Source organism: Oncorhynchus mykiss, chromosome 32 (genome assembly GCF_013265735.2).
Source record: "Oncorhynchus mykiss isolate Arlee chromosome 32, USDA_OmykA_1.1, whole genome shotgun sequence".
In the NCBI taxonomy this organism is placed as follows: Eukaryota; Metazoa; Chordata; class Actinopteri; order Salmoniformes; family Salmonidae; genus Oncorhynchus; species Oncorhynchus mykiss.
Window position 1 is genome coordinate 36,353,549 of NC_050572.1, and position 26,485 is coordinate 36,380,033.

At 43.0% G+C, this 26,485-nt stretch overlaps 1 protein-coding gene across 2 annotated transcripts in view; it reads left to right on the top strand.

Moving 5' to 3' along the window:
* LOC110488383 (beta/gamma crystallin domain-containing protein 1) overlaps positions 1-26,485 on the top strand; it is an 80,316-nt gene that overhangs the window by 36,478 nt on the left and 17,353 nt on the right. For both annotated transcript variants that reach the window (XM_036971163.1, XM_036971164.1), the window contains one exon: positions 6,733-8,794. In XM_036971163.1, the coding sequence (XP_036827058.1) occupies positions 6,733-8,794 (2,062 nt within the window). The remainder of the gene's footprint in view (positions 1-6,732; positions 8,795-26,485) is intronic.

Sequence of the window (26,485 nt, forward strand, 5' to 3'; positions counted from 1 at the left end):
AGCAAAATGCTTCTGTTACTCCTAATGTAAAGTCAAATGTAAAAAAAAAAAAAAAAATGAATGGAAAGAAAAAAATAAGAAAAAAATCGTAAGAAATCAGGAATGGTTCAACAGTCTTATGGCCTGGTGATAGAAGCTGTTTTTTAGTCTCTTGGACTTAGCTCTGATGCACCTGGACTGTCTACGTCTGTCGGACGGGAGCAGAGTGAACAGAGTGACTGAGGTCCTTAATGATCTTCTTGGCCTTCTTTTGACACCGGCTGCTGTACATCTCCTGGAGGGCAGGCAGCGTGGCTTCTGATGCGTTGGGCTGTCCTCGTCACCCTCTGGAGAGTCATGCAGTTGAGGACGAAGCCTGACAGTATGCTTTCAATAGTGCATCTGTAGGAGTCCGTGAGGGCCTTAGGGGCCATGCCAAATAGATTTCTAGCCATCTGAGGTTGTAAAGGCGCTATTGCACCTTATTCACCACAATGTCAGTTAGGTGAGACCATTTTAGGTCCTCAGTGATGTGCAGGCCGAGAAACTTGAAGCTTTTGACCCCTCCCACTGTGGCCCCCTTCGAAGAGGATGGGGTGTGCTCCCTCTTCTGTCTCCTGTAGTTCACAATACGATCCTTCCTTTTTTTTATCGTTGAGGGACAAATTATTTTCCTGGCACCACGCCGTCAGCACAGGTGTGTCTGCATATGCGTGAATTTCCAATTTTTCATGTTGAAGCAGATGATTGTGAGTTTGTGTTGGTCTGACATTTATAGGGCCTTCCTAATTTGGCCTCATTTTAGATTTGGTTCAATAAAAAATGCTAGCAGCCGTGATTGAATTCAAACGTGAGTTGATTTTGGGGTGTGGTTTGATGTGGGTGTCACTCGGGTGATTTCATACATTAGCTTCAGCCGGGTGGTGTGGAACTGTGGCAAAGTTGGATTGACTTTGGATAGCCTATCTCTGGGGATAGTTAGGGACCGTCAATAAATTACACATTGTAAATGGGACAATATTTTCACTATGCACATCTCATTATATGCTTTCAATATTTGTATATTAATTTATACAATGTATAGTTGGTTTGAGGTTAAGTCATTGTAATGTGGAGCGATTGACCTTTTAAAGTATAGTCCCGTGTATGTTGTGTAATTTTCTGATGGTCCCTAACTATCCCCGTAGGGATATCGAATGTCAAACCAAATTGACCATGGGCATTACGACCGGTTCGCATGCAGCTGCGCTCGGAATTGATTACTTGGGTGCTGCCAGCTGTGGGCAGGATTAAAATTAATCCCAACCCACGGATAACTGTTACGGTACCCTTCATTCCATGACATTCCATTTTTTTCTATCTTGCAAATCTTAGTTTTGGACTAGACTGACTTCATGACCAAAATGATGCTATTTACATTTTGTAGTGAATTTTGACACTAGAGTAAATGTCGGTCTCATATCGATGCCACATCAGCCATTTAAAAAAATGAAAAGTTGCTTTTTAGGGGCAGTTGCTCTATGCAACTTCATGTTCCAGCAGAGAGGTGCAGTGGTATGTGGTAGCTATTAAGCCCTTCTGTCTTCCCCGGGGTGCAGGTGTGGTGATGAGCTGAGTTACCTGCTGAAACGGAGGGATGGAGAAGTACCAAGACACACACCGGAGAGAAGTTTGAAATAGTTTAGGGGAAAAAACACTGCTACAGAATGGCATTGTTGTGGTGATGTGCTGTCAACTTTTTCCGAAGTGGCAGTATGAAATGAAGGAGGAGTTGTGAGGATAGATGAACTCCATTTACTGTAGGTAAACATTGGTTGTCAGTTCACAAAAGGACTGCTGTTTAGTCTGTAAGACATAAACTCAGCAAAAAAAGAAGCGTCCTCTCACTGTCAACTGCGTTTATTTTCAGCACACTTAACATGTGTAAATATTTGTATGAACGTATGATTCAACAACTGAGACATAAACTGAACAAGTTCCACAGACATGTGACTAACAGAAATGGAATAATGTGTCCCTGAACAAAGGGGGGGTCAAAATCAAAAGTAATAGTCAGTATCTGGTGTGGCCACCAGCTGCATTAAGTACTCCAGTGCATCTCCTCCTCATGGACTACACCAGATTTGCCAGTTCTTGTTACCCCACTCTTCCACCAAGGCACCTGCAAGTTTCCGGACATTTCTGGTGGGAATGGCCCTAGCCCTCACCCTCCGATCCAACAGGTACCAGACGCGCTCAATGGGATTGCTGGGACTGACATTCCTGACAAATCACACACAGAACGAGCAGTATGGCTGGTGGCATTGTCATGCTGAAAGGTCATGTCAGGATGAGCCTGCAGGAAGGGTACCACATGAGGGAGGAGGGTGTCTTTCCTGTAACGCACAGCGTTGAGATTGCCTGCAATGACAACAAGCTCAGTTTGATGATACTGTGACACACCGCCCCAGACTGTGACGGACCCTCCACCTCCAAATCGATCCCGCTCCAGAGTACAGACCTCTATGTAACGTTCATTACTTCGACGATAAACACGAATCCGACCATCACCCCTGGTGAGACAAAACCACGACTCGTCAGTGAAGAGCACTTTTTGCCAGTCCTGTCTGGTCCAGCGATTGTGGGTTTGCGCCCATAGGCGACGTTGTTGCCGGTGATGTTTGGTAAGGACCTGCAAACAACAGGCCTACAAGCCCTCAGTCCAGCCTCTCTCAGCCTATTGTGGACAGTCTGAGTACTGATGCAGGGATTGTGCGTTCCTGGTGTAACTTGGGCAGTTGTTGTTGCCATCCTGTACCTGTCCCGCAGGTGTGATGTTCGGATGTACCGATCCTGTGCAGGTGTTATTACACATGGTCTGCCACTGCAAGGACGATCAGCTGTCCGTCCTGTCTCCCTGTAGCGCTGTCTTAGGCGTCTCACAGTACGGACATTGCAATTTATTGCCCGGGCCACATCTGCAGTCCTCATGCCTCCTTGTAGCATGCCTAAGGCACGTTCACACAGATGAGCAGGGACCCTGGGCATCTTTCTTTTGGTGTTTTTCAGAGTCAGTAGAAAGGCCTCTTTACTGTCCTAAGTTTTCATAACTGTGACCTTAATTGCCTACCGTCTGTAAGCTGTTAGTGTCTTAACGACCGTTCCACAGGTGCATGTTTGTGTTTAAACCCTTTACCATGAAGATCTGTGAAGTTATTTGAAGTTTTAAGAATGATCTTTGAAAGGGCCCTGAAAAGGGTCTTTCTTAGTTTAGATTGGATGCTTACGTCTGTGTTGTCACTCCACTTGTCTCTCTAGTACAGGAATATTCAACTCTTACCCTACGAAGTCCAAAGCCTGCTGGTTTTCTGTTCTTCCTGATAATTAATTGCACACATCTGGTGTCTGTCCCAGTTCTAAATCAGTCTCTGATTAGACGGGGACAATGGAAAAAAAATGCATTGAAACTGGCTTCGAGGTCCAGAGTTGAGTCTGAGGACTCTAGTAGTTTGCACATTGTGCACTTTATGACGAGTCGGTCTAGTTGTAACTGTCACTGGTGAGAGACCCTGCATGTTTGAACAGACCAACTACTTTTTGTTGACCGCTAAATGAAAAGGCTTCTGCTTCGTCTAATCTTGAGTCAGTGACCGTGTTCACATGCACACCAATATGCCGTTATTATTTGGGATACTCAAGTATTCTATTTTTGAGTTGACGCATATAAACATCATATCCCGTTTACAATAACTGGGAGAAGCTTGTATCCCAGGTTATGAGAAACCAGGATATGATACCTGGGCTATGCTGATCTAAGACGGGATACTGTGGCATGTAAACGTCTTGTTCCGTTTACTGTTATTTTTGCGGTGTGCTCAGGCTCAGTTTCGCACATCATGGGTGTTGTGTGATGATGTTTAAACAAATCACTTCAAAAAGTTGGCTACCTGCGCAGTTCCATCCACCATAATAATTTAGCCTACTATAATGAATTTACTATAATTTACTATTGACGATTCGGTCACGTGCAGCTGGGCTCAGAATTGGTGATTACTTGGGTACTGCCAGAAACGGCAGGGATTCAGACTTTAGAACCCAGTTCCTACATTTGAATATAACAATTTATTTTATCAAACAAAACTGTGCTACATTTTATCTCTGGGACCCTCAGGATGACAAATCAGAGCAAGATGACTGAATGTAAGTATATTATTTACCTTCAGAGGTGAATGTATCAAACCAGTGGCTGTGATAAAGTGTTTTTGTTGTTGTGCACTCTCCTCAAACAAAACATTGTATTTTATCACTGTAATAGCTACTGTAAATTGGACAGTGCAGTTAGATTAACAAGAATTGAAACTTTCTGCTCATGTAAGACATGTCTATGTCCTGGATTGTTGGATGTTACTGACAACGTCATTGTAGACACATTAGCACATGTTAGCAACAACCGTCCCGGTATGGAGACGCCGATCCCGTAGAGGTTTTAAGAGATGCTGAAAGAAAGAAATCATATTTCTCCACTCCTATTCCTTAGACAAAATTAACATATGTTTTATAATATCACTGCAAAAAATGCATAATTCTGCAGGAATTCATATTATTATTAATCTACATGTGAAATGTTATAGGCCTGCAGTCTGTGTCCATATTTCACTTACTATTCCATTTAACCCACATCCTTAATGAGGAATATTCTGTTTATTCATGGACACAGGGATACTCATGAGCGGGATATCAAAGGTGCAAGCTTATTCCGAATAAGAATTTAAGCGAGTTTTGAGCTACTATCCGGAATACTGTGCACATGTAAACGTGGTCAGTGGTTCTAATGGTTCAGTGGGTCAGAGCAAGGTTCTCCAAACTCGGTCCTGGGGTCCCCCATGAGTGCATGTTTTGGTTTTTGTCCTAGCACTACACGGCGGATTCAAATCATCAAAGCTTGATGATGAGTTGGTTATTTGAATCAGCTGTGTAGTGCTAGTTTGTTTGAAAAAAAACAACTGAATGTGCACCCAGGGGAGTCCCAGGACAGAGTTAGGGAAACCCCATGTTAGAGCAGGGGTTTTCTAACCTCTCCTCTGGGACACTAATCCGTTCCATGTATTTGAACTATTCCAGGGCTGGCAAACCTGGTTCAACTTGTCAACTATTTCTCAAGCCCTTGACTATCTGAATCAGGTGAGCTAGTTCCGTGCTTCTAAATTCTGGTCCTGGTGACCCAAACGGGTGCACATTTTTGTTTTTGCCCCAGCACTCGCACACCTGATTCAAGTCAAAGGCTTGTTGAGGAGTTGAGTGCAGTGTGTGAGTGCAGTGTGTGAGTGCAGTGTGTGAGTGCAGTGTGTGAGTGCTAGGGAGAAAACTCAAATGTGCACCCCTTTGGATCCACAGGGCCAGGATTGACAAAACACTGAGTTAGTTCAGGGCTACAGCAAAATGGTTAGGTTTCTGGATGGGTTTAAAAACCACTGGCAACATCAGGGTCGTAGTTTCAATTCCCACGTGGACCACATGCTGAACACACGTGTCGCAGTCAATGCGGACGTTTCTGTAAGTCTCTTTTGGATAAAAGCGTCGGTCACACTTTATCTGGATAGTCCATCTGTAGATGCTCTCGTACATGGTCATACTATCAACAAACTATCTGTTGATAAGCGACTGCTGGCTAAGGTTACGGTTAGGTTTAGAATAAGGGTTAGGGTAGGGTTGATTTTAGGGTTAGGATAAAGGTTAGGGTTAGTAGATAATTAGTTGAAATGTTAATGACTAGTCTGTAGAGCATCTACAGATGGACTATCCAATTAAAGGGATACCGAGGCTGCTAAAAGACCATTTATTAGTCATACCGACAAAACGTAGTAAGTATGCAACAGTGACCTATGAGGAATACACGTCTGATATCTGTGTGTTTGGATTTGACATATGAGAGAACTCCGGTTGTACGCCCAACAGGTGTGTGATTAGGTTCATCGCAACACATTGCTATTGTTTGATCTTATGACCTTCTCCGTTGCTCCTGGAAACCACCCGCCCCTTCCGTGAAGAGTAGGTAGGGCACTTTGGTTAATGTCACTGCCTGAAAGTTCCCCCAACGCAAAGAGCTTTAGCATAACAGTAATTAGCTGTTAAATGTTATTTGACACGTGTGGAATAGTAACACTTTGTCTGGAGTTCTTTGGCCCATTTGGAGGTGAGGAAAAAATGGTGATTCATTTCAAAGTCATTTCAACATTGCCTGATAGTTAACCTGTGACGTTCAAGCTCAAAAGTGATTTAACAGAGTTAAATCGACAGCAGCATCACGACAGTGGGTTGGGCATGGTATCATTTGAAACCTGTTGACTTTTTAAAGTAACCTTTTAGCTTTCATCAACTCTTCATGGAACATTGCAAACACAAGCTAAAATCTCAGTTTTAAACCACATTGTTGCAATGTGTGTAGGCCTATAGGCACGGAAAGAGTCTGTGGAGCTGTTGACATTATAGAAGTTGTGTGTGCATTTTTTAAAGTGCCTCACTGTACGTTTTAGGAAGAAAATATAAATTTGCCCACCACAGTGAATGCAACTGTTAAGCATGTAGCCTAGCTTCTGTTAACACTTTTTACAGTACACCCAATTCTGCATACCTAAAGTTCACCTCTATAATTTGCATAGCTCGTCTAGATAATCACCACCTCTTGACAAAACAGTCCTTAACACACTTCCATGGTTGGTCAATGACAATTATTAACATATGTGTCATTCTGTCTGTTTGTCTTCTACCTGTTAGGTCTCTGGATGCTTCAGCTGTTAACAGTACAGCTTTAGAAGACTCTGAGGACTCCGATTCAGAAATTCAGCAGATAGTGGCTGATCTGGAGTCAGACAGCGAGATGAAGTCATACAGTTCCACTCTCACTCTAAGACCCTCTCCCACCCACAAGGGCATGGACAAATCAAAACAGGGCTTCCGCAAAGTTTCCCTGGTCACTAACAATGACACCACAGACCACACTGAAGACAGTGTGGACTACAGAGAAAGCCCGATCAACGAACCGAATAGAACTGAAAGTGACCTAGGTCCAGTCGCACCAGAATACAAATGGAGGAACCTGTACGAAGGGGTGCAAACTACTTTCGAACCCAAAGGGGAGACCTGGCGCTCTGACTCTCAGTCAGATGAGTCAAGAGTGTCCACATACGATGGACACTACTCTTCCCTCTCCCCCTCCCTCTCTGTGTACACACGACAACTCACCTCTCTCGGGCCGCCATTCCAAGAACCTGGCTTGTCCTCCCTCTCTTCAGAGACACCCCGTTCCCCTGGCAACGGCCGCTGGTTGAGTGACAGGAGCGAAGTTCAGTTGACCCGGGAGAGTAGCGAGCCAGAGACAGGAACAGGCAGGGGGAGTAGGAGGGTGTGGGAGGAGGAGCTAGCCACTGCACCTGCAGGACAGAGAGAGAGAGAGGTAGAGCAAGAGGGGAGGGAGGGAGAGTCCATGGCAAGGAAGATAAAGTCAGGCTGTGACTTGCAATCACTCCCAGTCTCAAACTTCTCCTCGGCGGGTCAGACCATTGACAACGTGGACTACAGCAGAGGCAGCAGTGACTCCTACTCCGGACAGTACAAGGCCACCCGCGTGGATCTGCTCCCTTCCCCCTCCTCCTCGGAGCCTTCCCCCTCTTCCTCTCCCGTGACCCCTGAGCCGGGCTCCCCCTATCACTGCGACATAGAGAGCCTGGTGGACACCCTGAAGAGCATGAACCCAAACCTTCCCCAGAGGCAGAGGAGGCTGCGTGGGACCACCGCCCCCTCCATCATCTCCTCCCTGCCCTCCATCGAGGAGGACACCCCCAGCTCCAGCCCCACCAATACCAAATCTCCCCAGGTGCCCCCTGGGTCTCTGCTGGAGGGCCCCAACAGCCGCTACAACCTGCCCGCAGACCTTGGCCTCAACTGGAGTGCCCCCAAGGAGATGCATTCCCCTCTGGAGTTGATGAAGCTACAACAGCAGCAGCAACAGGAGCAGCAGGCTGGAGACCACCATTGGAACCGTGGAGGCCTCAACCTCCCACTCCGAGCCTCGGCTCTTAGCAGCATCGTCATGAGGAAGAGCTCCTTGGGCAGTGACTCTTCCCCAGAGCACTCGCCGTCCCCCCTGCTAAACGAAGGGAGCAGCAACCAGTCTCCAAACCCCTCACGCCTGGACAGATCCCTCCTCTACTCTAGCTATCGTTCAGCATCGATTGATCAACCACAGGAGAACGGCAAGGCCCATAGCCCAGGCCAGCGGCCCTCTCTGTTCCTTACGGGCTCCCTACCGGACATAGGGCCTAACCAGGACCACATGAGCTCAGGGCCTGGTATGGGCATGGCTGATGTGTCTGGGAGCGGACTTGGATTCAAATCTGGAGTTGGAACCCAAACTGGAACAGGAACTGATCCTTCAACCCACTTCCGCTACGAACGTTTCTCCACCCGGATGTCTGACTCCTTAACCGGAAACAACACAGACACCAACTGTCGAATGATCAGGCCCCCTCCCCTCCCTAGCTTCACCTCTACCCAAGAAGGCCTTCTCAGTCCCACAAGCTCATCTCTGGACATCTACAGGTCTTTCGCCAATGCTAATGAGTCCGCATTAAAGGGTGGAATGAGTTCCAATGGCAACATGGGCTCTGTGGGCTCTATTGGTCTGGGTCTGCAGAGGAACTTCAGTAACGAAGGCCTGAATTCACCACTGTTCAACATGGGGTCCCCCCATGGAGGGTCCCCCCATGGAGGGTCTCACTTCAGTCCAGAGGCTGAGAAGAACCTGATGCCCAAGTACAGGGCTTTCCCTGACGCCTATGTGAGTACTGACCTGGGGATTTCTTTTTAGCATTGATTTCGATGGAAGGTTTGAGAAGGGAGAATATTTCAGTAAGAGATTGCGTGAAAACTTGGATCATGGGGATGGTAAAGGGGGTGTGATGTAAGTCATGGAAAAGACTAATGGGACAGGGTCTAGAGTAAGGGAAATGGAGGCATTTACTAGGACTGCAATTCGGTTGTATTTGTCATGTATTTCAGCATTGGCTTCATTAATTTTTTAAATAATGCTTAGCGAGAGATTGTGGGAACACGGTGTGAGAGGAGAAGAATACAGAAGGAGGGGAATGGAAGGAGGAGAAGAATGGAATTCAGCCTGGGTATGCAGGATGTAAATGTTTTAGACGCCTACTAAGCATTTGAGCCTTAGTTTAATAGAAGTTCTGGAATACAGATGAGTTTCGATTTAAAAAAAAACAAACATTTTTTTTACCTTTCACTGAATGAGTTCCACCACAGTGATGCCGATGCCCTCGCTGATCGAAAGGGTGTGTGAGAGAGCAGTGAAATGAGTCTAGGGTGACGTTCCATGGCCATATACATAAGATCAGTTTACAGTATGTACAATATCTGTTCTCCCCTCTCATGTAGATAGTTCTTCTCCATCTGCATTCTCTCGTGCCATAATACACATCTTCAGGTCTCTAATAAATACAGTAGTACACAAGAATACAGGTGACACTAAAAGAGGGAGGTGACTTCCTAAGAACTTCTAGAAATAAAGAAGTGACTCTTTGTGTGGCTCGGGTTGCTGTGGTTACAAGGTGAGTGGGTTAAGCTAATGTTTTGCAGTGTGCCTCTTGATGATAATAGCTTTCAGGACGGGTCCTGATCAGCAAGTTATTTCATGCCAACACACATATTCACGCAGGCATGCACGACATGAATGCACATGCATGTGTGAGCGCACACACAATCATTCATTCTTGTCCTCAAGGCTTGGATCGCACGCTAAACTCATTCAACAGTCTCACACTCCAAAAAGTATTTCAGCAGATTTTGTGCGTTTTTGTGAAGCTTAATTCGTGTGAAAAGACACACATTTTTGTGCGATTTAATTTACAGGTAAATAAACAATTTTTTTGGGGGGGGGGGACATTTTGGGAACAATCTTTTGAAAGTTATTAGAGTGCCCATTGCATGATGGCCAATGTTGTTCTATACTGCCTTATTTTATGTCCCACATTTATTTATATACAAAAAAAGGTGTTAACAAACCAATATTGTTATTCAACCAGGTTGTCACCTGAAATAATTATAATATAATAGTAGCCTTACCTGTTTTTTGGTTTATTAATGCAAATACTGTTTTTTATGCTTGTTTTCGCTTAATACTTTGGGATACTGGTGCACTTGTAGTCAAAAGCCCTTTTTTCGCATAGGCAACAGTAGGCCTACACGATTTTCTTAATAATGTATTTCATATTTCGGGGACCCTACATTACACTATTTTCTTCATAATGCATTTAATACAAGGATCCACTTTTTCATGTACACGATACAATTTATTTCATAATGATTGGGGAATGGGGATACATTTTTATGATGGGAAATTATAATACACAACAAAAATACACACACACGCACACAAACACTTGCACACTTATACACACACTCACTTTGTTTGTACTCATGTTATAGCCAACTCTTGTCTTGGCTGTGCCAATTGTGCGCCACCCTATGGGATTCCCAATCACAGCCAGATGTGATGCAGCCCGTATTTGAACCAGGGACTGCAGTAACGCATCTTGCACTGAGATGCAGCACCTTAGACCGCTGCGCCACTCAGGCGGGCATATGGGTGATCCACACCCATCTGATGTGGATCATTGTCAGGTTATTAGATGTATAAGCTTCAGTAACAGAAGAACACCATGTTTGTAATAACACTTTAAACAGGGAGTTTGTCAATGTGTAGAACGTGTTTGTTTTGGGTCCACACTGGTAAGTTAACTTATGTAAATGTCTAGTCAGATGTTTTTCTTCTGAATAACTGGTCAGGGCATAGCACTTTCCATTCATCTTCAGGCAACTTTGATGTAAAGGCTTGATCACACATGTAGTAAGAATGTCTATCCATCACGCCCATTGTTGCTTATCCATTGTTCACTAGATATATCAATGTAATTACACCCAACACAATGTTGAAAAACAGAATGCTTCCCATTACTAGATCACTTAACTAGACGTGAGGTGGACGTGATCCCAACGCTGCCACCAATGTGGTGTAAAAAAGTGAAAGCTGCAACAGGAAATCTAACCGTGGCCTCGTATGTGGCAGGGGAATTTAAACCGCACATTTTCAGGTCTTCTGTTTCCCCACATTTATCGATTAATTCATTTCCCATCATGAAAATGTTTCCCCATTCCCCAATCAAATACCTTCATTGATTGATACCACACAAAAAATAGACTGCAGTCTGTCAACCGACATAGCACCAGCATCCCAAAGTATTAAACGAAAAGAGCATAAAACCATAAAAATAATGTATTTCAGTAACAACTTGGTTGATTAACAATATTGTGTTAACACATTTATAACACACATTATATTTTGGGGGGTATTGTTTTGTATATACAGTTGAAGTCGGAAGTTTACATACACTTTAGCCAAATACATTTAAACTCAGTTTTTTAATCTAATAATTAATTAATTTAATAATTTAATCATAGTAAAAAGTCCCTGTCTTAGGTCAAGTTAGGATCACCACTTTATTTTAAGAATGTGAATTGTCAGTATAATAGTAGAGAGAATTATTTATTTCAGCTTTTATTTCTTTCATCGCTTTCCCAGTGGGTCAGAAGTTTACACACTCAATTAATATTTAGTAGCATTGCCTTTAAATTGTTTAACTTGGGTCAAATGTTTTGGTTAGCCTTCCACAAGCTTCCTAAGATAAGTTGGGTGAATTTTGGCCCATTCCTCCTGACAGAGCTGGTGTAACTGAGTCAGGTTTGTAGGCCTCCTTGATCGCACACACTTTTTCAGTTCTGCCCACAAACTTTCTATAGGATTGAGGTCAGGGCTTTGTGATGGCCACTCCAATACCTTGACTTTGTTGTCCTTAAGCCATTTTGCCACAACTTTGGACGTATGCTTGGGGTCATTGTCCAGTTGGAAGACCCATTTGCGACTAAGCTTTAACTGATGTCTTGAGATGTTGCTTCAATATATCCACATCATTTTCCTGCCTCATGATGCCATCTATTTTGTGAAGTGCACCAGTCCCTCCTGCAACAAAGCACCCCCACAACATGATGCTGCCAAGCCACCCCCTTTTTCCTCCAAACATAACGATGGTCATTATGGCCAAACAGGTCAATTTTTGTTTCAACAGACCAGAGGACATTTCTCCAAAAAGTATGATCTTTGTCCCCATGTGCAGTTGCAAACAGTAGTCTGGGTTTTTTTTATGGTGATCCTTGCTGAGCGGCCTTTCAGGTTATGTCGATATAGGACTCGTTTTACTGTGGATATAGATACTTTTGTACCTGTTTCCTCCAGCATCTTCACAAGGTTGTTTGCTGTTGTTCTGGAATTGTTTTGCACTTTTTGCACCAAATTACGTTAATCTCTAGGAGACAGAACGCATCTCTTTCCTGAGCGGTATGACGTCTGCATGGTCAGAAGCTTCTAAAGCCATGACATCATTTTCTGGAATTTTCCAAGCTGTTTAAAGGCACAGTCAACTTAGTGTATGTAAACTTCTGACCCACTGGAATTGTGATACTGTGAATTATAAGTGAAATAGTCTGTCTGTAAACAATTGTTGGAATAATTACTTCATGCACAAAATTGATGTCCTAACCAACTTGCCAAAACTATAGTTTGTTAACAAGAAATTTGTGGAGTTGTTGAAAAGCAAGTTTTAATCACTCCAACCTAAGTGTATGTAAACCTCTGACATCAACGGTGTATATATTTATTTTTTGTATTTATTTAACTTTTACCCCTTTTTCTCCACAATTTCGTGGTATCCAATTGATAGTTACAGTCTTGTCTCATCGCTGCAACTCCCGTACAGACTCAGGAGAGGCAAAGGTCGAGAACCATGCATCCCCCGAAACACAACCCAACCAAGCCGCACTGCTTCTTGACACAATGCCCACTTAACCCGGAAGCCAGCCACACCAATGTGTCGGAGGAAACACTGTGCACCTGGAAACCGTATCAGCGTGCACTGCACAGGAGTTGCTAGTGCGCGATGAGACAAGGACATCCCTGCGTGCCAAACCCTCCCCTAACCCGGACGACGCTGGCCCAATTGTGCGCCGCCCCATAGGTCTCCCGGTCGGGGGCGGTTACGACAGAGCCTAGACTCGAACCCAGAGTCTCTAGTGGCACAGCTACGTAGCACTGCGAAGCAGCGCCTTAGATCACTGCCCCCATTTGTTTTTTTACACAAATATATGTTCGACACAAAAAAAGGCAGTGTGGAACATCTTTGCCCATTATGCATTTCTCCAATAACTTTCAAAAGATTGTTCCAAAGTTTGCCTCCCAAAAATCTATTTTCCTATGAATGAAGTCGCTCAAAAATTTGTTTTTTTTCTACGAATTATTAAGTAGCACAAAAGTGTGTGTATTTTCACACAAATTAAGCCACACAAAAAACGCAAGAAATCTGCTGAAATAACTTGTGTACACATTTGCACGAATTGAGTGTGAGATTGTGTTGACTCATTATACAAAATTGGAGTTCTTTCAGTTTTTCAGCCTCTTCCACAGAACTTTGAAACGGGCACATAAATGCTTTCACAATCAGACATTATGGCTTATTTTTACAGTTTACATTTACCGTTTATGCCACATAAATGTCACACCACAAGATGCGTCCTCGATGGGAAATACATTTACATTTTAACCATTTAGGATTTTTCCTCAATAAAGTAGCTATCAGCCTATTCACGGCTAGTAAGTGGGGACAAAAGTCAAGTGCGAGTGTTAGTTCACGAAAAGGGTCTGGTTTCTTTGGGACTATTTAAGATTACTCTTTGAAGAGTTAGCGTTTCAGACGATTTCGGAAGATACAGATGCCATAACAGTATACATTCGAGCTTTATCCGGCTGCATTCTACTGAGATGTTGGCGCTTGTCCTATGCGAACTGTAGGGTGATTTGTAGAGTTGGCACATTGCATGTGTGCCTTCTTTGTTTTCCAGTCCGGATATCTAGTTGCCTTGCCTCCTGTCAGGGCCACAGGTAAAACTCATGTTGCTTTGTGTCTCTGAGACTATTATTGACCCTGCTGAGCCATGTGATTAGGCTCCTCAATGGGGACTGGCTGTCTGACCTCAAATGTGTAGGCCGAAACCTAATATAAATCAGAATATGAGATACACATCCGAAAATGAGATCCACATGGGTGAGAATGTTTTATTTAATTTATTGTATTTAACCAGGCAGGTCAATAAAAAAGCAAATTACTATTTGCAATGGCAACCTGGCTCAAGTCTTTTTGAGCAAATCTCCCATTGACATCAATACATGATTTATGCAATAGTTTCTGTGCATGCATAGCCTAGATCTCAGGTAAGAATGCAGACAGAAGTCACAAGGGCAGTTCAGTTTCCTATAATGTCAGTGGTTCTCTGACCCCAATGCTATGTCACTAGGGCAGGTAAAGTAAGTGGCTTATCAAGTGAGTGTTGCCAGGCGAGTGTTTGGGGACAATTTGTTTCACCACCCACTGTTGGCTTTTACAGCCTCATCCTGCTTTCCCTCTGCCAACAGAGAGGAGAATTGAGGGAGAGATGGAGAGAGACAGAGATGGACATGGACATGGAGAATGAGAGTCTCTCCAACCCTCTGTCTCTCTTTTACTAAGAAAAGAGAAGAGGGATGGAGATGGGAGAGTGTACGAGAGAGAGTCCAACATGCAAAGACAGACCTATCAAAACACAATGTTTGGCGTTTCTGGGGAATATTAATACTCAGGGGCAGTGGGGGGGGGGGGGGGGGGGGGGCATCTAGAACAAAAAGTAAGCAAAATGTCCACAGTTTTAAGTGATTAATAAGACTAAACTAGATCAAAGGTAATTCAATAATACATATTGTGTTGCACCTATAACCAATAGCCTAACAAATGAACAACTCATGAAACAACTCTTTATTAAGGCATCCTCTATGCCTGCACGCCAGACCCCCACCAGTCTAGTCAATAACTCAACTCTCTCCCAACACAATTTCCTTCCCAGTTCCCACCTTTCATTTTTGTAATTCACAGGGGAAAGGTTTGGAAAGAACAACAAAACACATACAACTACACATACACATTAACACACAGAAACAGCACATCCTCCATATAATTACTCTCATAGGCCTAATAGTATTGTAGAGCTCTTTTTACTTTTACACCAAATATAGCTGGGTCACCCCATCCTGCCCCTAGGGGTCTTACCATCCTGCAGCGCCCCAATCCAACACACCTCTACTCAGCTTTAGGATCTTAATGAAACATTATTGGTTTTGGGTGTGTTGGGCCAAGTGACAACCCACAGGATGGTAGACCACCAGGGCCCAGACTGAGCAGCCAGGCAGCTGGGGATTGCCTAAATAGGTATCTCCCCTGACGTGGGCATTTTTTCAATACAGACTCCTTTACTCATACTGTACTCCGTACAAGGCATTCAATCCTTATGAACGTTTCCCAGTATAACCTTAGTCTTGTAATAAATAAAATCTAGTGACACATAACTTGACATTGTGGGATGGTAACCAACCTTCCAATTAATGGCAATGCATTTCTTATGCCACTTTAAATGCTTGGTTCCACAGCTTCTTCAGATAAGTCTCCAGGATCAACATTTCCATGCAAACAAAAACAGGGAGAAGGGAGAATCTGTAGACATGCAGAGATAAAAGAAGTACTCTTTGCCAGAATTCAGCCAGCCTTCACCAGACCATAACAAAATGCAAATACAGTATGTCCCCTTTTCGTGTTTTACAGCTCCAGCAGAGGAATGACATTTCGGAGTGCATGTTATTCAGTTTCACTGGCATATAGTTTGTTCTATGGATGGTCTTAAACTGCAGTAATTTATGTCTGAGATTATATGAACGTGGCCGGGCATTCAAACATACAGTATTTTTATCCATTCATCATCGTTAATAGCTTCTACCAGGTCTTCCTCACATTTTTGTTTGACATGTTTTGTGTAGTCGGGAAACGCCTCTTTCAACCCTTGATACATTTTGGTTTGTCAGACTGCCTTAATATAGCATCTGGCTTGTCCACTGTTTGCTGCACAGAGGGAAGAATTTGTATTATTTTCTACATGGTAAAATAATAGTGAAGACATCAAAACTATGAAATAACACATATGGAATCATGTAGTAACCAAAAAAGGGTGGCTACTTTGAAGAATCTAAAACATATTGTTTAACACTTTTTTGGGTTACTACATGATTCCATATGTGTTATTTCATAGTTTTGATGTATTCACTATTATTCTACAATGTAGAAAGTTAAAATAAAGAAAAGCCCTGACATGAGTAGGTGTGTCCTAACTTTGGACTGGTACTGTATATATTTTACGGGTCGCCACTGGCCTAGTAATACAGATATCCTAATATAAGGGCCATGTGAGAATCTCTGGTAATTTAAACTATTTCTTACGTTATTTTTGCGCATTTGATATTACCTATAGGGCGCAAAATTGCTGGGACCATGGCTGTCAAGTGGGCTCTGTCACATACGCCTAAAATAACATTGCGGGACTGCGGTTGTTTTGTTTTACCAGTTGTAGCGGGTGGGAGTCGAACAGAGAGCTGCGGGTGCGGGCGGGAGCGGGACGAAGAAATTGGTCCATGCAGACCTCTACTGTGCACCATGACAGTGAAGTCTGTAATGTTAGAGCTGTTTATTAGTAGGGAATTAGCTAGGGAAACTTGACAGATCAATAACGTTACATTGCCGTACTGACTAATAAAAACTCACATTGCACTGAAAAAAACGTGAGAATATCAATCTTCAATCGTATGGCTGATGGTTTCATTGTTTGATTCAGGTCTAGTGTGATGCAAACAAGTGCTATTAGATGGCGATATGAGGTGGCTATTACTATCTGACAGATAACTAAAGGCTAGAGCTGACCTGGCTGTGGTAGCTACTAGCTAGCGTAGCTAATTCATTCATCTCAGTCGAGAGGGGATGAAACATTAACTAACGTTACTTCTCAGTTACAATACTAGCTCAGTACTGCGAATAAACACTAGTTACATTTTATTTCTGTTAAGTTAAACAGCAGTTACCTTGCAAAATACATCAGTCAACTAAAGAGTAGCCAGTTTCTGCTCTGCTTGCCTTTATAACTCGGTGAAAGAGCGAAACACATACTCACTGAACTATGCGCAACATGCTGATTCAGCCAGCCTTCCAGAAGCTTTGCCTTCACACAGCCTGTCAGCCTGCTCTGTGATGTCCTCCAACATCCAGCCGGTTGAACATTCCAAACCGCCTACCTGAGCTCGGAGGTGTCCACATGGTCCGTAAGCACACCATTGCCGCTTTTTGTATCACATTGCAATGATAAACAAAAATGCAATCTCAAAATGTGGCGGGGACATGACTCAGTCCCCAATAAAAGTTGCGCCACTGCTCAGGGAAACAGACTATGGACAACATGCCTTGGACAAACTACATCCATGTCTGTACGTACAGTTGAAGTCGGAAGTTTACATACACTTAGGTTGGAGTCAATTAAACTCATTTTTCAACCACTCCACAAATGTATTGTTAACAAACTATAGTTTTGGCAAGTTGGTTAGGACATCTACTTTGTGCGTGACACAAGTAATTTTTCCAACAATTGTTTACAGACAGATTATTTCACTTATAATTCACTGTATCACAATTCCAGTGGGTCAGAAGTTTACCTACATTAAAATTGACTGTGCCTTTAAACAGCTTGGAACATTCCAGAAAATGATGTAATGGCTTTAGAAGCTTCTGATAGGCTAATTGACATTGTTTGAGTCAATTGGAGGTGTACCTGTGGATGTATTTCATGGCCTACCTTCAAACTCTGTGCCTCTTTGCGTGACATCATGGGAAAATCAAAAGAAATCAGCCAAGCCCTCAGAAAAAGAATTGTAGACCTCCACAAGTCTGGTTAATCCTTGGTAGCAATTTCCAACCGCTTGAAGGTATCACGTTCATCTATACAAACAATATTACGCACGCATAAACACCATGGGACCACGTAGCTGTCATACTGCTCAGGAAGGAGACGTGTTCTGTCTCCTAGAGATGAACGTACTTTGGTGCGAAAAGTGCAAACCAATCCCAGAACAACAGCAAAGGACCTTGTGAAGGTGCTGACGGAAACAGGTACAAAAGTATCTATATCCACATAACCTGAAAGGCCGCTCAGCAAGGAAGGAGCCACTGCTCCAAAACCACCATAAAAAAGCCAGATTACGGTTTGCAACTGCACATGGGGACAAAGATCATACTTTTTGCAGAACTGTCCTCTGGTCTGATGGAACAAAAATAGAATTGTTTGGCCATACTGACCATCGTTATGTTTGGAGCCGAAGAACACCATCCCAACCGCAAAGCACGGGGAAGGCAGCATCATGTTGTGGGGGTGCTTTGCTGCAGGAGGGACTGGTGCACTTCACAAAATAGATGGCAGGAAAATGATGTGGATATATTGAAGCAACATCTCAAGACATCAGTCAGGAAGTTAAAGCTTGGTCGAAAATGGATCTTCCAAATGGACAATGACCCCAAGCATACTTCCAAAGTTGTGTGCGAGCAAGGAGGCCTACAAACCTGAGTGTTATTCCAGCTCTGTCAGGAGGAATGGGCCAAAATTCACCCAACTTATTGTGGGAAGCATGTGGAAGGCTAACCAAAACATTTGACCCAAGTTAAACAATTTAAAGGCAATGTTACCGAATACTAATTGAGTGTGTGTAAACTTCTGACCCACTGGGAATGTGATGAAAGAAATAAAAGCTGAAATAAATAATTCTCTCTACTATTATTCATTTCACATTCTTAAAATAAAGTGGTGATCCTAACTGACCTAAAACAGGAAATTTTTACTTGGATTAAATGTCAGGAATTGTGAAAAACTGAGTTTAATGTATTTGCCTAAGGTGTATGTAAACTTCTGACTTCAACTCTTATGTGACATTAATGAAAACTACCCATCCAGGTAGCATGAGGGGTCATAATTAATCTTGGCACAGGGTTATGTTTTCTTTTCTTATATTATTTTTACGAGTCTCTATCGCACTTCTCCTCCCAGCGATTTATCTGTCGAATCCTGCTTTGGATGCCACACCTCGTCTTTTGTATCTTCATCTCTTGTTTACCCTAAGTTCGACCTCTGTTTACTGGTGGATCAGACAGAGCTGAGTCAACAGTCTGGCCCGGGAGAGGAAGAGGGAGGGAGGTGGAGGGGTAACAATGATTAAGTCTTCTCTTTTACCTGCTGTTCCGTTAATCTCTCTTACACAAGTCTGTGCACAGTCTGAACGGATCATGCTGAGCCTACAAGACGTTCTGTAAGCACATTCCCCCCCTGCAGTGCTTGGCTTGAGGTTGACACCTGATCTGCATGGTGGAAGGTGGTGAGGCGTGGGTACATGATGGAACTGACAGCATTCACTCGATTAATCAGAGACACAGCGAGAAAGAGTGGGGGATGTACTAAACTATTGGTAAAGACTTGAGTAACTGATCTGTCAGTCAACCTTCTGCTCAAGTGCCAGGATTTCACAGTTGCAGGCACTAAAAAGTTAGGTCACTCCGCGGTATTGGCAGAACAATTGCGGCAATGCATTTCCAACGTGCAACTCAGGCTTCTTTTACTGCAATACAGGATTTTTTTTAAACTAAAATGTTAGTGCCCACAACTATTCTTAGTGATTTTGATAGTCACTCAAGGAATGACGTTCACTGCCTTCAACGGGGAACGGTTGCTTCCATACCCCGCTCGTCCCCGCTTTTGTGAATTTAGTTGAAAACATCTCTTTGCCGTGTGGACCTACTGTATGCCTGGCATTTCAATCAACGTCACATACTGATGTTTCATTACTATTGGGTGGGTTGTAGTCATTCATCGCTGAGTGTACAAAACATTAGGAACTCCTTCCTAATATTGAGTTTTACCCCCTCAGAATGTCCTCAATTCGTCGGAGCATAGACTCTACAGTAAAAGGTGTTGAAAGCGTTCAGGGATGCTGGCCCATGTTGACTCAAATGTTTCCCACAGTTGTGTCAAGTTGGCTGGATGTCCTTTGGGTGGTGGACCACTCTTAATACAAACAGGAAACTGTTGAGTTTGAAAAACTCAGCAGCTTTGCATTTCTTGACACACTCAATCCGGTGCGCCTGGCAACTACTACTACACCTTGTTCAAAGGCACTTAAAAAGTTTGTCTTGCCCATTCATCCTCTGAATGGCACATATACACAATCCATGTCTCAAATGTCTTGAGGCTTAAAAATCCTTCTTTAACCTGTCTCCTCCCCTTCATCTACACTGACTGAAGTGGATTTAACAAGTGACATCAATAAGGGATCATAGCTTTAACCTGGATTCACCTGGTCAGTCTGTCATGGAAAGAGTTCCTAATGTTTTATACACTCAGTGTATAACTGTTATGTACAGTTGAAGTCGGAAGATAACATCCACCTTAGCCAAATACATTTACATTTTCACAATTGCTGACATTTAATCCTAGTAAAAATTCCCTGTCTTAGGTCAGTTAGGATCACCACTTTATTTTAAGAATGTTAAATGTCAGAATAATAGTAGAGTGATTTATTTCAGATTTTATTTATTTCATCGCATTCCCAGTGGGTCAGAAGTTTACATACACTCAATTAGTAATAGGTAGCATTGCCTTTAAATTGTTTAACTTGGGTCTAACGTTGTGTGTAGCCTTCCACATGCTGGCCCATTCCTCCTGACAGAGCTGGTGTAACTGAGTCAGGTTTGTAGGCCTCCTTGCTTGCATACGCTTTTTCAGTTCTGCCCACAAATTCTCCATAGGGTTGAGGTCAGGGCTTTGTGATGGCCACTCCAATACCTTGACTTTGTTGTCCTTAAACCACTTTGCCACAACTTTGGAAGTATGCTTGGGGTCATTGTCCATTTGGAAGACCCATTTGCGACCAAGCTTCAACTTCATGACTGATGTCTTGAGATGTTGCTTCAATATATCCACATAATTTTCCTGCCTCATGATGCCATCTATTTTTAGAAGTGCACCAGACCCTCCTGCAGCAAAGCACCCCCACAACATGATGCTTCCACCCCCGTGCTTCTTGGTTGGGATGGTGTTCTTCGGCTTGCAAGCCACCCCCTTTTTCCTCCAAACATAATGATGGTCATTATGGCCAAACAATTCTATTTTTGTTCCGTCAGACCAGAGGACATTTCTTCAAAAAGTACGATCTTTGTCCCCATGTGCAGTTTCAAACCCTAGTCTGCTTTTTTATGGCGGTTTGGAGCAGTGGCAGCTTCCTTGCTGAGCGGCCTTTCAGGTTATATAGGACTCCTTTTACTGTGGATATAGATACTTTTGTACCTGTCTCCTTTTCGCACCAAAGTACGTTCATCTCTAGGAGTGGCGTTTTATACTTGCGTACTATTGTTTGTACAGATTAACATGGTACCTTCAGGCGTATGGAAATTGCTCCCAAGAATGAACCAGACTTGTGGAGGTCTGCAATTTGTTTTTCTGAGGTTTTGGCTGATTTCTTTTGATTTTCTCATGTTGTCAAGCAAAGAGGCACTGAGTTTGAAGGTAGGCCTTGAAATACATCCACAGGTACACCTCCAGTTGCCTCAAATGATATCAATTAGCCTATCAGAAGCTTCTAAAGCCATGACATCATTTTCTGGCATTTCCCAAGCTGTTTAAAGGCACAGTCAACTTAGTGTATGTAAACTTCTGACCCACTGGAATTGTGATACAGTGAATTAATTATAAGTGTAAACAATTGTAGGAAAAATGACTTCTGTCATGCACAAAGTAGGTGTCCTAACCGACGTGCCAAAACGATAGTTTGTTTTCAAGAAATTTGTGGATTGGTTGAAAAATGAGTTTAAATACTCCAACCTAAGTGTATGTAAACTTCCGACTTCAACTGTAATTCCAACTTGTGGGTCAGTCCCAAAGGTGAAGTTTACTGGTAGTATGCCTTATGAATCATGCCAGTCATGTCCTTTAGAATGGACTAGTGTTTTTTACAACTAAATCCTAGTTGCTAATGGAAATAGCACACTCGACACAGAAACAGTCTGGATAATTGCCACGGTAACCGACACTCAATCACTTTTGACAAAAGGACCTTGGCAGCAGTGTGTCGTAACCAGACAGGTGAGGACACTACATAATGTTCACTCTATTGTGGGACTGCTCACTCCGTCTCTCAGCAGTTTCAGTCGGGTTATTCTACCCCCAAAGACACCACAGATACACGTGGTGTGTGTAATGACTGTACGAGTTGATTTAGGGCTTACATAACGTCTCTGCAGCATTTTCTATACGTTCTGCTCCAGAATGTTTCAGCTATGGCTCTGCAAAGGCATCTCGTCAAGCAAGCCACGATGTAAGAATGAAAGAGCACAAACCTGTGCCTTAGATTGAATTGCACGCTATTACATTATTCTATAGACGTCGGCACGACACCTTTTGATACATTTGACAAGGTTTCCGTTTTTTTTCCCAATGTTGGGATTTGTATTTGGTTATCACATTTCAGACACATCTGCTTTTGGCCGATAGAAACCAATTAAAAGCTGATTATTAAAACTGGTGCCAACCAAAATGAGGAGATCGTTAGTCATCATTTATCTTCTTTATCCAAACACAACGATCACACACGTACAGCGTACAGAGCCCATTTTGTGCGGGATTACTCCTGCAGCTCCTCAGCTGGTTGTTCCTGGAGTAAAACGTGCTTTTATCAGCCCATTCATTGGGCAACAATTCTGAATAAAGTTCTGTGTTAAAAACAGTTTTGGTGCACGATTAAAATGAGCTACTATTTTTATTTCTCAACTGTTAATTGATGCACGCCTCCCATTCACCATTAAAGTTTAGGCAACAGGCTCTCAGCTCGTCACCCACCACTTTATAATGTGCGCTGGAGGCTTTATGCATTTTGAAAACATATTTAAATTCATTGAAACCTGAATGTTTTATTTCATATTATGAGGTGCATGTCTTACCTTGCTTCAAAGTAGCCTATAGGCAAAATCCGACCATGGAAACCTGGAGGCAATTATTTGATAAAGACTTCATAGGCAGGGCGTGACTTTTAAGTTTGGAGAATCTTACAATTTATCCTACCATTTCTACCGTTTTGCATGCCAGTTGTGATTGTCGTGGAGCAGTTTAATTTCAATAACTTTTTAGTTTCTCAAAATCATTGTCACATGGTTAATCCTAAAAATCTGAATTAAAATGATACAAATCTCGAAGTTAAAAGTCAACTAATGCAAGTTCACCAGCCTCTGCCATATGGGCACATTGATACACCATTATACACCGTGATCCATTGGCAGCTAAATAAATGAACACATGGAACTCATAGCCTATAGGCCAATGCAGCAGTAGGCCTATAACTTCCATTGCTCTTTCACACTGAAGATTGGTGATTACTGAGTGGGAGATTGTAGGAAAGATTTTTCAAATAGCTTACTGTGAGGAACTATAGTTTTAATATATTGTCATTCACAATGGATGTTTAAAAAAAGAAAAAACACTTCCCTACATTTCTTTGCAGCAGGCAAGGTACTTCTATGCGTGCTCAGGTGCGCGGGCTCCCTCAATATTATCAGGACAGAAACATGAAGCACTCCAAACAAAAGACAATGAAATATTTACAGATCTCGTAAATTACGGTTATGAAATAAACCAAAACTTGTTTCTCACAAGTTTAGCGGATTGTGAACTCTTGCAAACAACATTTCCACTCCGAGAATGAGAACGGTAAATGACTGTAATTTAATAAATGCATTAACAGCAATTTATGTAACCAAATCGCCTCACAAGTCCTCAATTGACAGCTTCATTTAAATAGTACCCGCAAAACACCAGTCTCGACGTCAACAGTGAAGAGGCGACTCCGGGATGCTGGATTCTGTTTCTCAAACTAGACACTCTAATGTACTTGTCCTCTTGCTCAGTTGTGCACCCGGGTTCTCCTGTAACGTCCGTTGTTAAATGAAGACCAAGGTGCAGCGTGGTAGGCGTACATTTTAAATGTTCCACCAAAAACAATAAACAACTCAACGACCGTAAAGCTTAGGAGTGCAACACACAAAGACAAGATCCCACAACTGAAGGTGGGGAAAAAGGGCTGCCTAAGTATGATCCCCAATCAGAGACAATGATAGACAGCTGCCTCTGATTGGGAACCATACCTGGCCAACAAAGAAATATAAACATAGATTTCCCACCCTAGTCACACCCTGACCTACCAAATAGAGAATTTAAAGGATCTCCAAGGTCGGGGCGTGACATCTCCCACTCCTCTTTCTATTCTAGTTAGAGCCAGTTTGTGCTGTTCTGTGAAGGGAGTAGTACACAGCATTGTACGAGATGTTCAGTTATTTGGCAATTTTTCGCATGGAATTTCTCAGAACAAAAATAAACGGATTCAGAAGAAAGTTATTTGTTTCTGGTCATTTTGAGCCTGTAATCAAACCCACAAATGCTGATGCTCCAAATACTTAACTAGTCTAATTCTTTAATCAGCACAACAGTTTTCAGCTGTGCTAACATAATTGCACATGTTATTTTGTTTGCCTTTTTAAATGATTAACTTGGATTGGTTAACACAACGTGCCATTGGAACACAGGAATGATGGTTACTGATAATGGGCCTCTGTACGCCTATGTAGATATTCCATAAAAACCTGCCGTTTCCAGCTACAATGGTCATTTACAACATTATCAATGTCGACACTTTATTTCTGATCAATTTGATGTTATTTTAATTGTTTAATTGTATTTTAATTTAAACTGTGCTTTTCTTTCAAAAACATGGACATTTCTAAGTGACCCCAAACTTTTGAACGGTAGTGTACGTATTCAGACCCTTTCCTCAGTACTTTGTTGAAGCACCTTGGGTAGCAGTCTTCTTGGGTATGACGCTACAAGCTTGGCACACTTGTATTTGGGGAGTTTCTCCCCTTCTTCTCTGCAGATTTTCTACAAACCCTTTTTTCACTTTAGTCATTATGGGGTATTGTGTGTAGATTGCTGAAGATTTGTATTTATTTAATCCATTGTAGGATAAGGCTGTAATGTAACAAAATGTGGGTCTGAATACTTTCCGAAGGCACTGTATGTAATGTGGAATTGATAAAACAAATATAAATGAAAGTGCATACAATTCACACAATGAAACACTGAATCGGCAAGAATTGTCGGGAGACCACTGCTCCATTCTGTATATAGACTCCCCTAGGTCTTCGCCACATACCCCTCCCCTTCTTCTTGTCTCAACATTTTCAATTATACACTCACATTATCTAAACACATACTGTATTTTACATGCTTTTCACTGACAGCTGCAACTCAATCAGCTAGGCCTATTGCCACACTCGTTTTCCCAGGTGCGCTGTTTAGGATGCCGTTTTCCCAGGTGCTCTGTTTAGGATGCCGTTTTCCCAGGTGCTCTGTTTAGGATGGTGTTTTCCCAGGTGCGCTGTTTAGAATGGTGTTTTCCCAGGTGCGCTGTTTAGGATGGTGTTTCCCAGGTGCTCTGTTTAGGATGGTGCTCTGTTTAGGATGCCGTTTTCCCAGGTGCTCTGTTTAGGATGGTGTTTTCCCAGGTGCTCTGTTTAGGATGCCGTTTCCCCAGGTGCTCTGTTTAGGATGCTGTTTTCCCAGGTGCTCTGTTTAGGATGGTGTTTTCCCAGGTGCTCTGTTTAGGATGCCGTTTTCCCAGGTGCGCTGTTTAGGATGCCGTTTTCCCAGGTGCTCTGTTTAGGATGGTGTTTCCCAGGTGCGCTGTTTAGGATGGTGTTTTCCCAGGTGCGCTGTTTAGGATGGTGTTTCCCCAGGTGCTCTGTTTAGGGTGGTGTTTTCCCAGGTGCTCTGTTTAGGATGGTGTTTTCCCAGGTGCGCTGTTTAGGATGGTGTTTCCCCAGGTGCTCTGTTTAGGATGGTGTTTCCCCAGGTGCTCTGTTTAGGATGGTGTTTTCCCAGGTGCTCTGTTTAGGATGGTGTTTCCCAGGTGCGCTGTTTAGGATGGTGTTTTCCCAGGTGCGCTGTTTAGGGTGGTGTTTTCCCATGTGCTCTGTTTAGGATGGTGTTTTCCCAGGTGCACTGTTTAGGATGGTGTTTTCCCAGGTGCTCTGTTTAGGGTGGTGTTTTCCCATGTGCGCTGTTTAGAATGGTGTTTTCCCAGGTGCACTGTTTAGGATGGTGTTTCCCAGGTGCGCTGTTTAGAATGGTGTTTTCCCAGGTGCGCTGTTTAGGATGGTGTTTCCCAGGTGCGCTGTTTAGAGTGGTGTTTTCCCAGGTGCGCTGTTTAGAATGGTGTTTTCCCAGGTGCGCTGTTTAGGATGGTGTTTCCCAGGTGCGCTGTTTAGGGTGGTGTTTCCCAGGTGCGCTGTTTAGGATGGCGTTTTCCCAGGTGCGCTGTTTAGGATGGCGTTTTCCCAGGTGCGCTGTTTAGGATGGTGTTTTC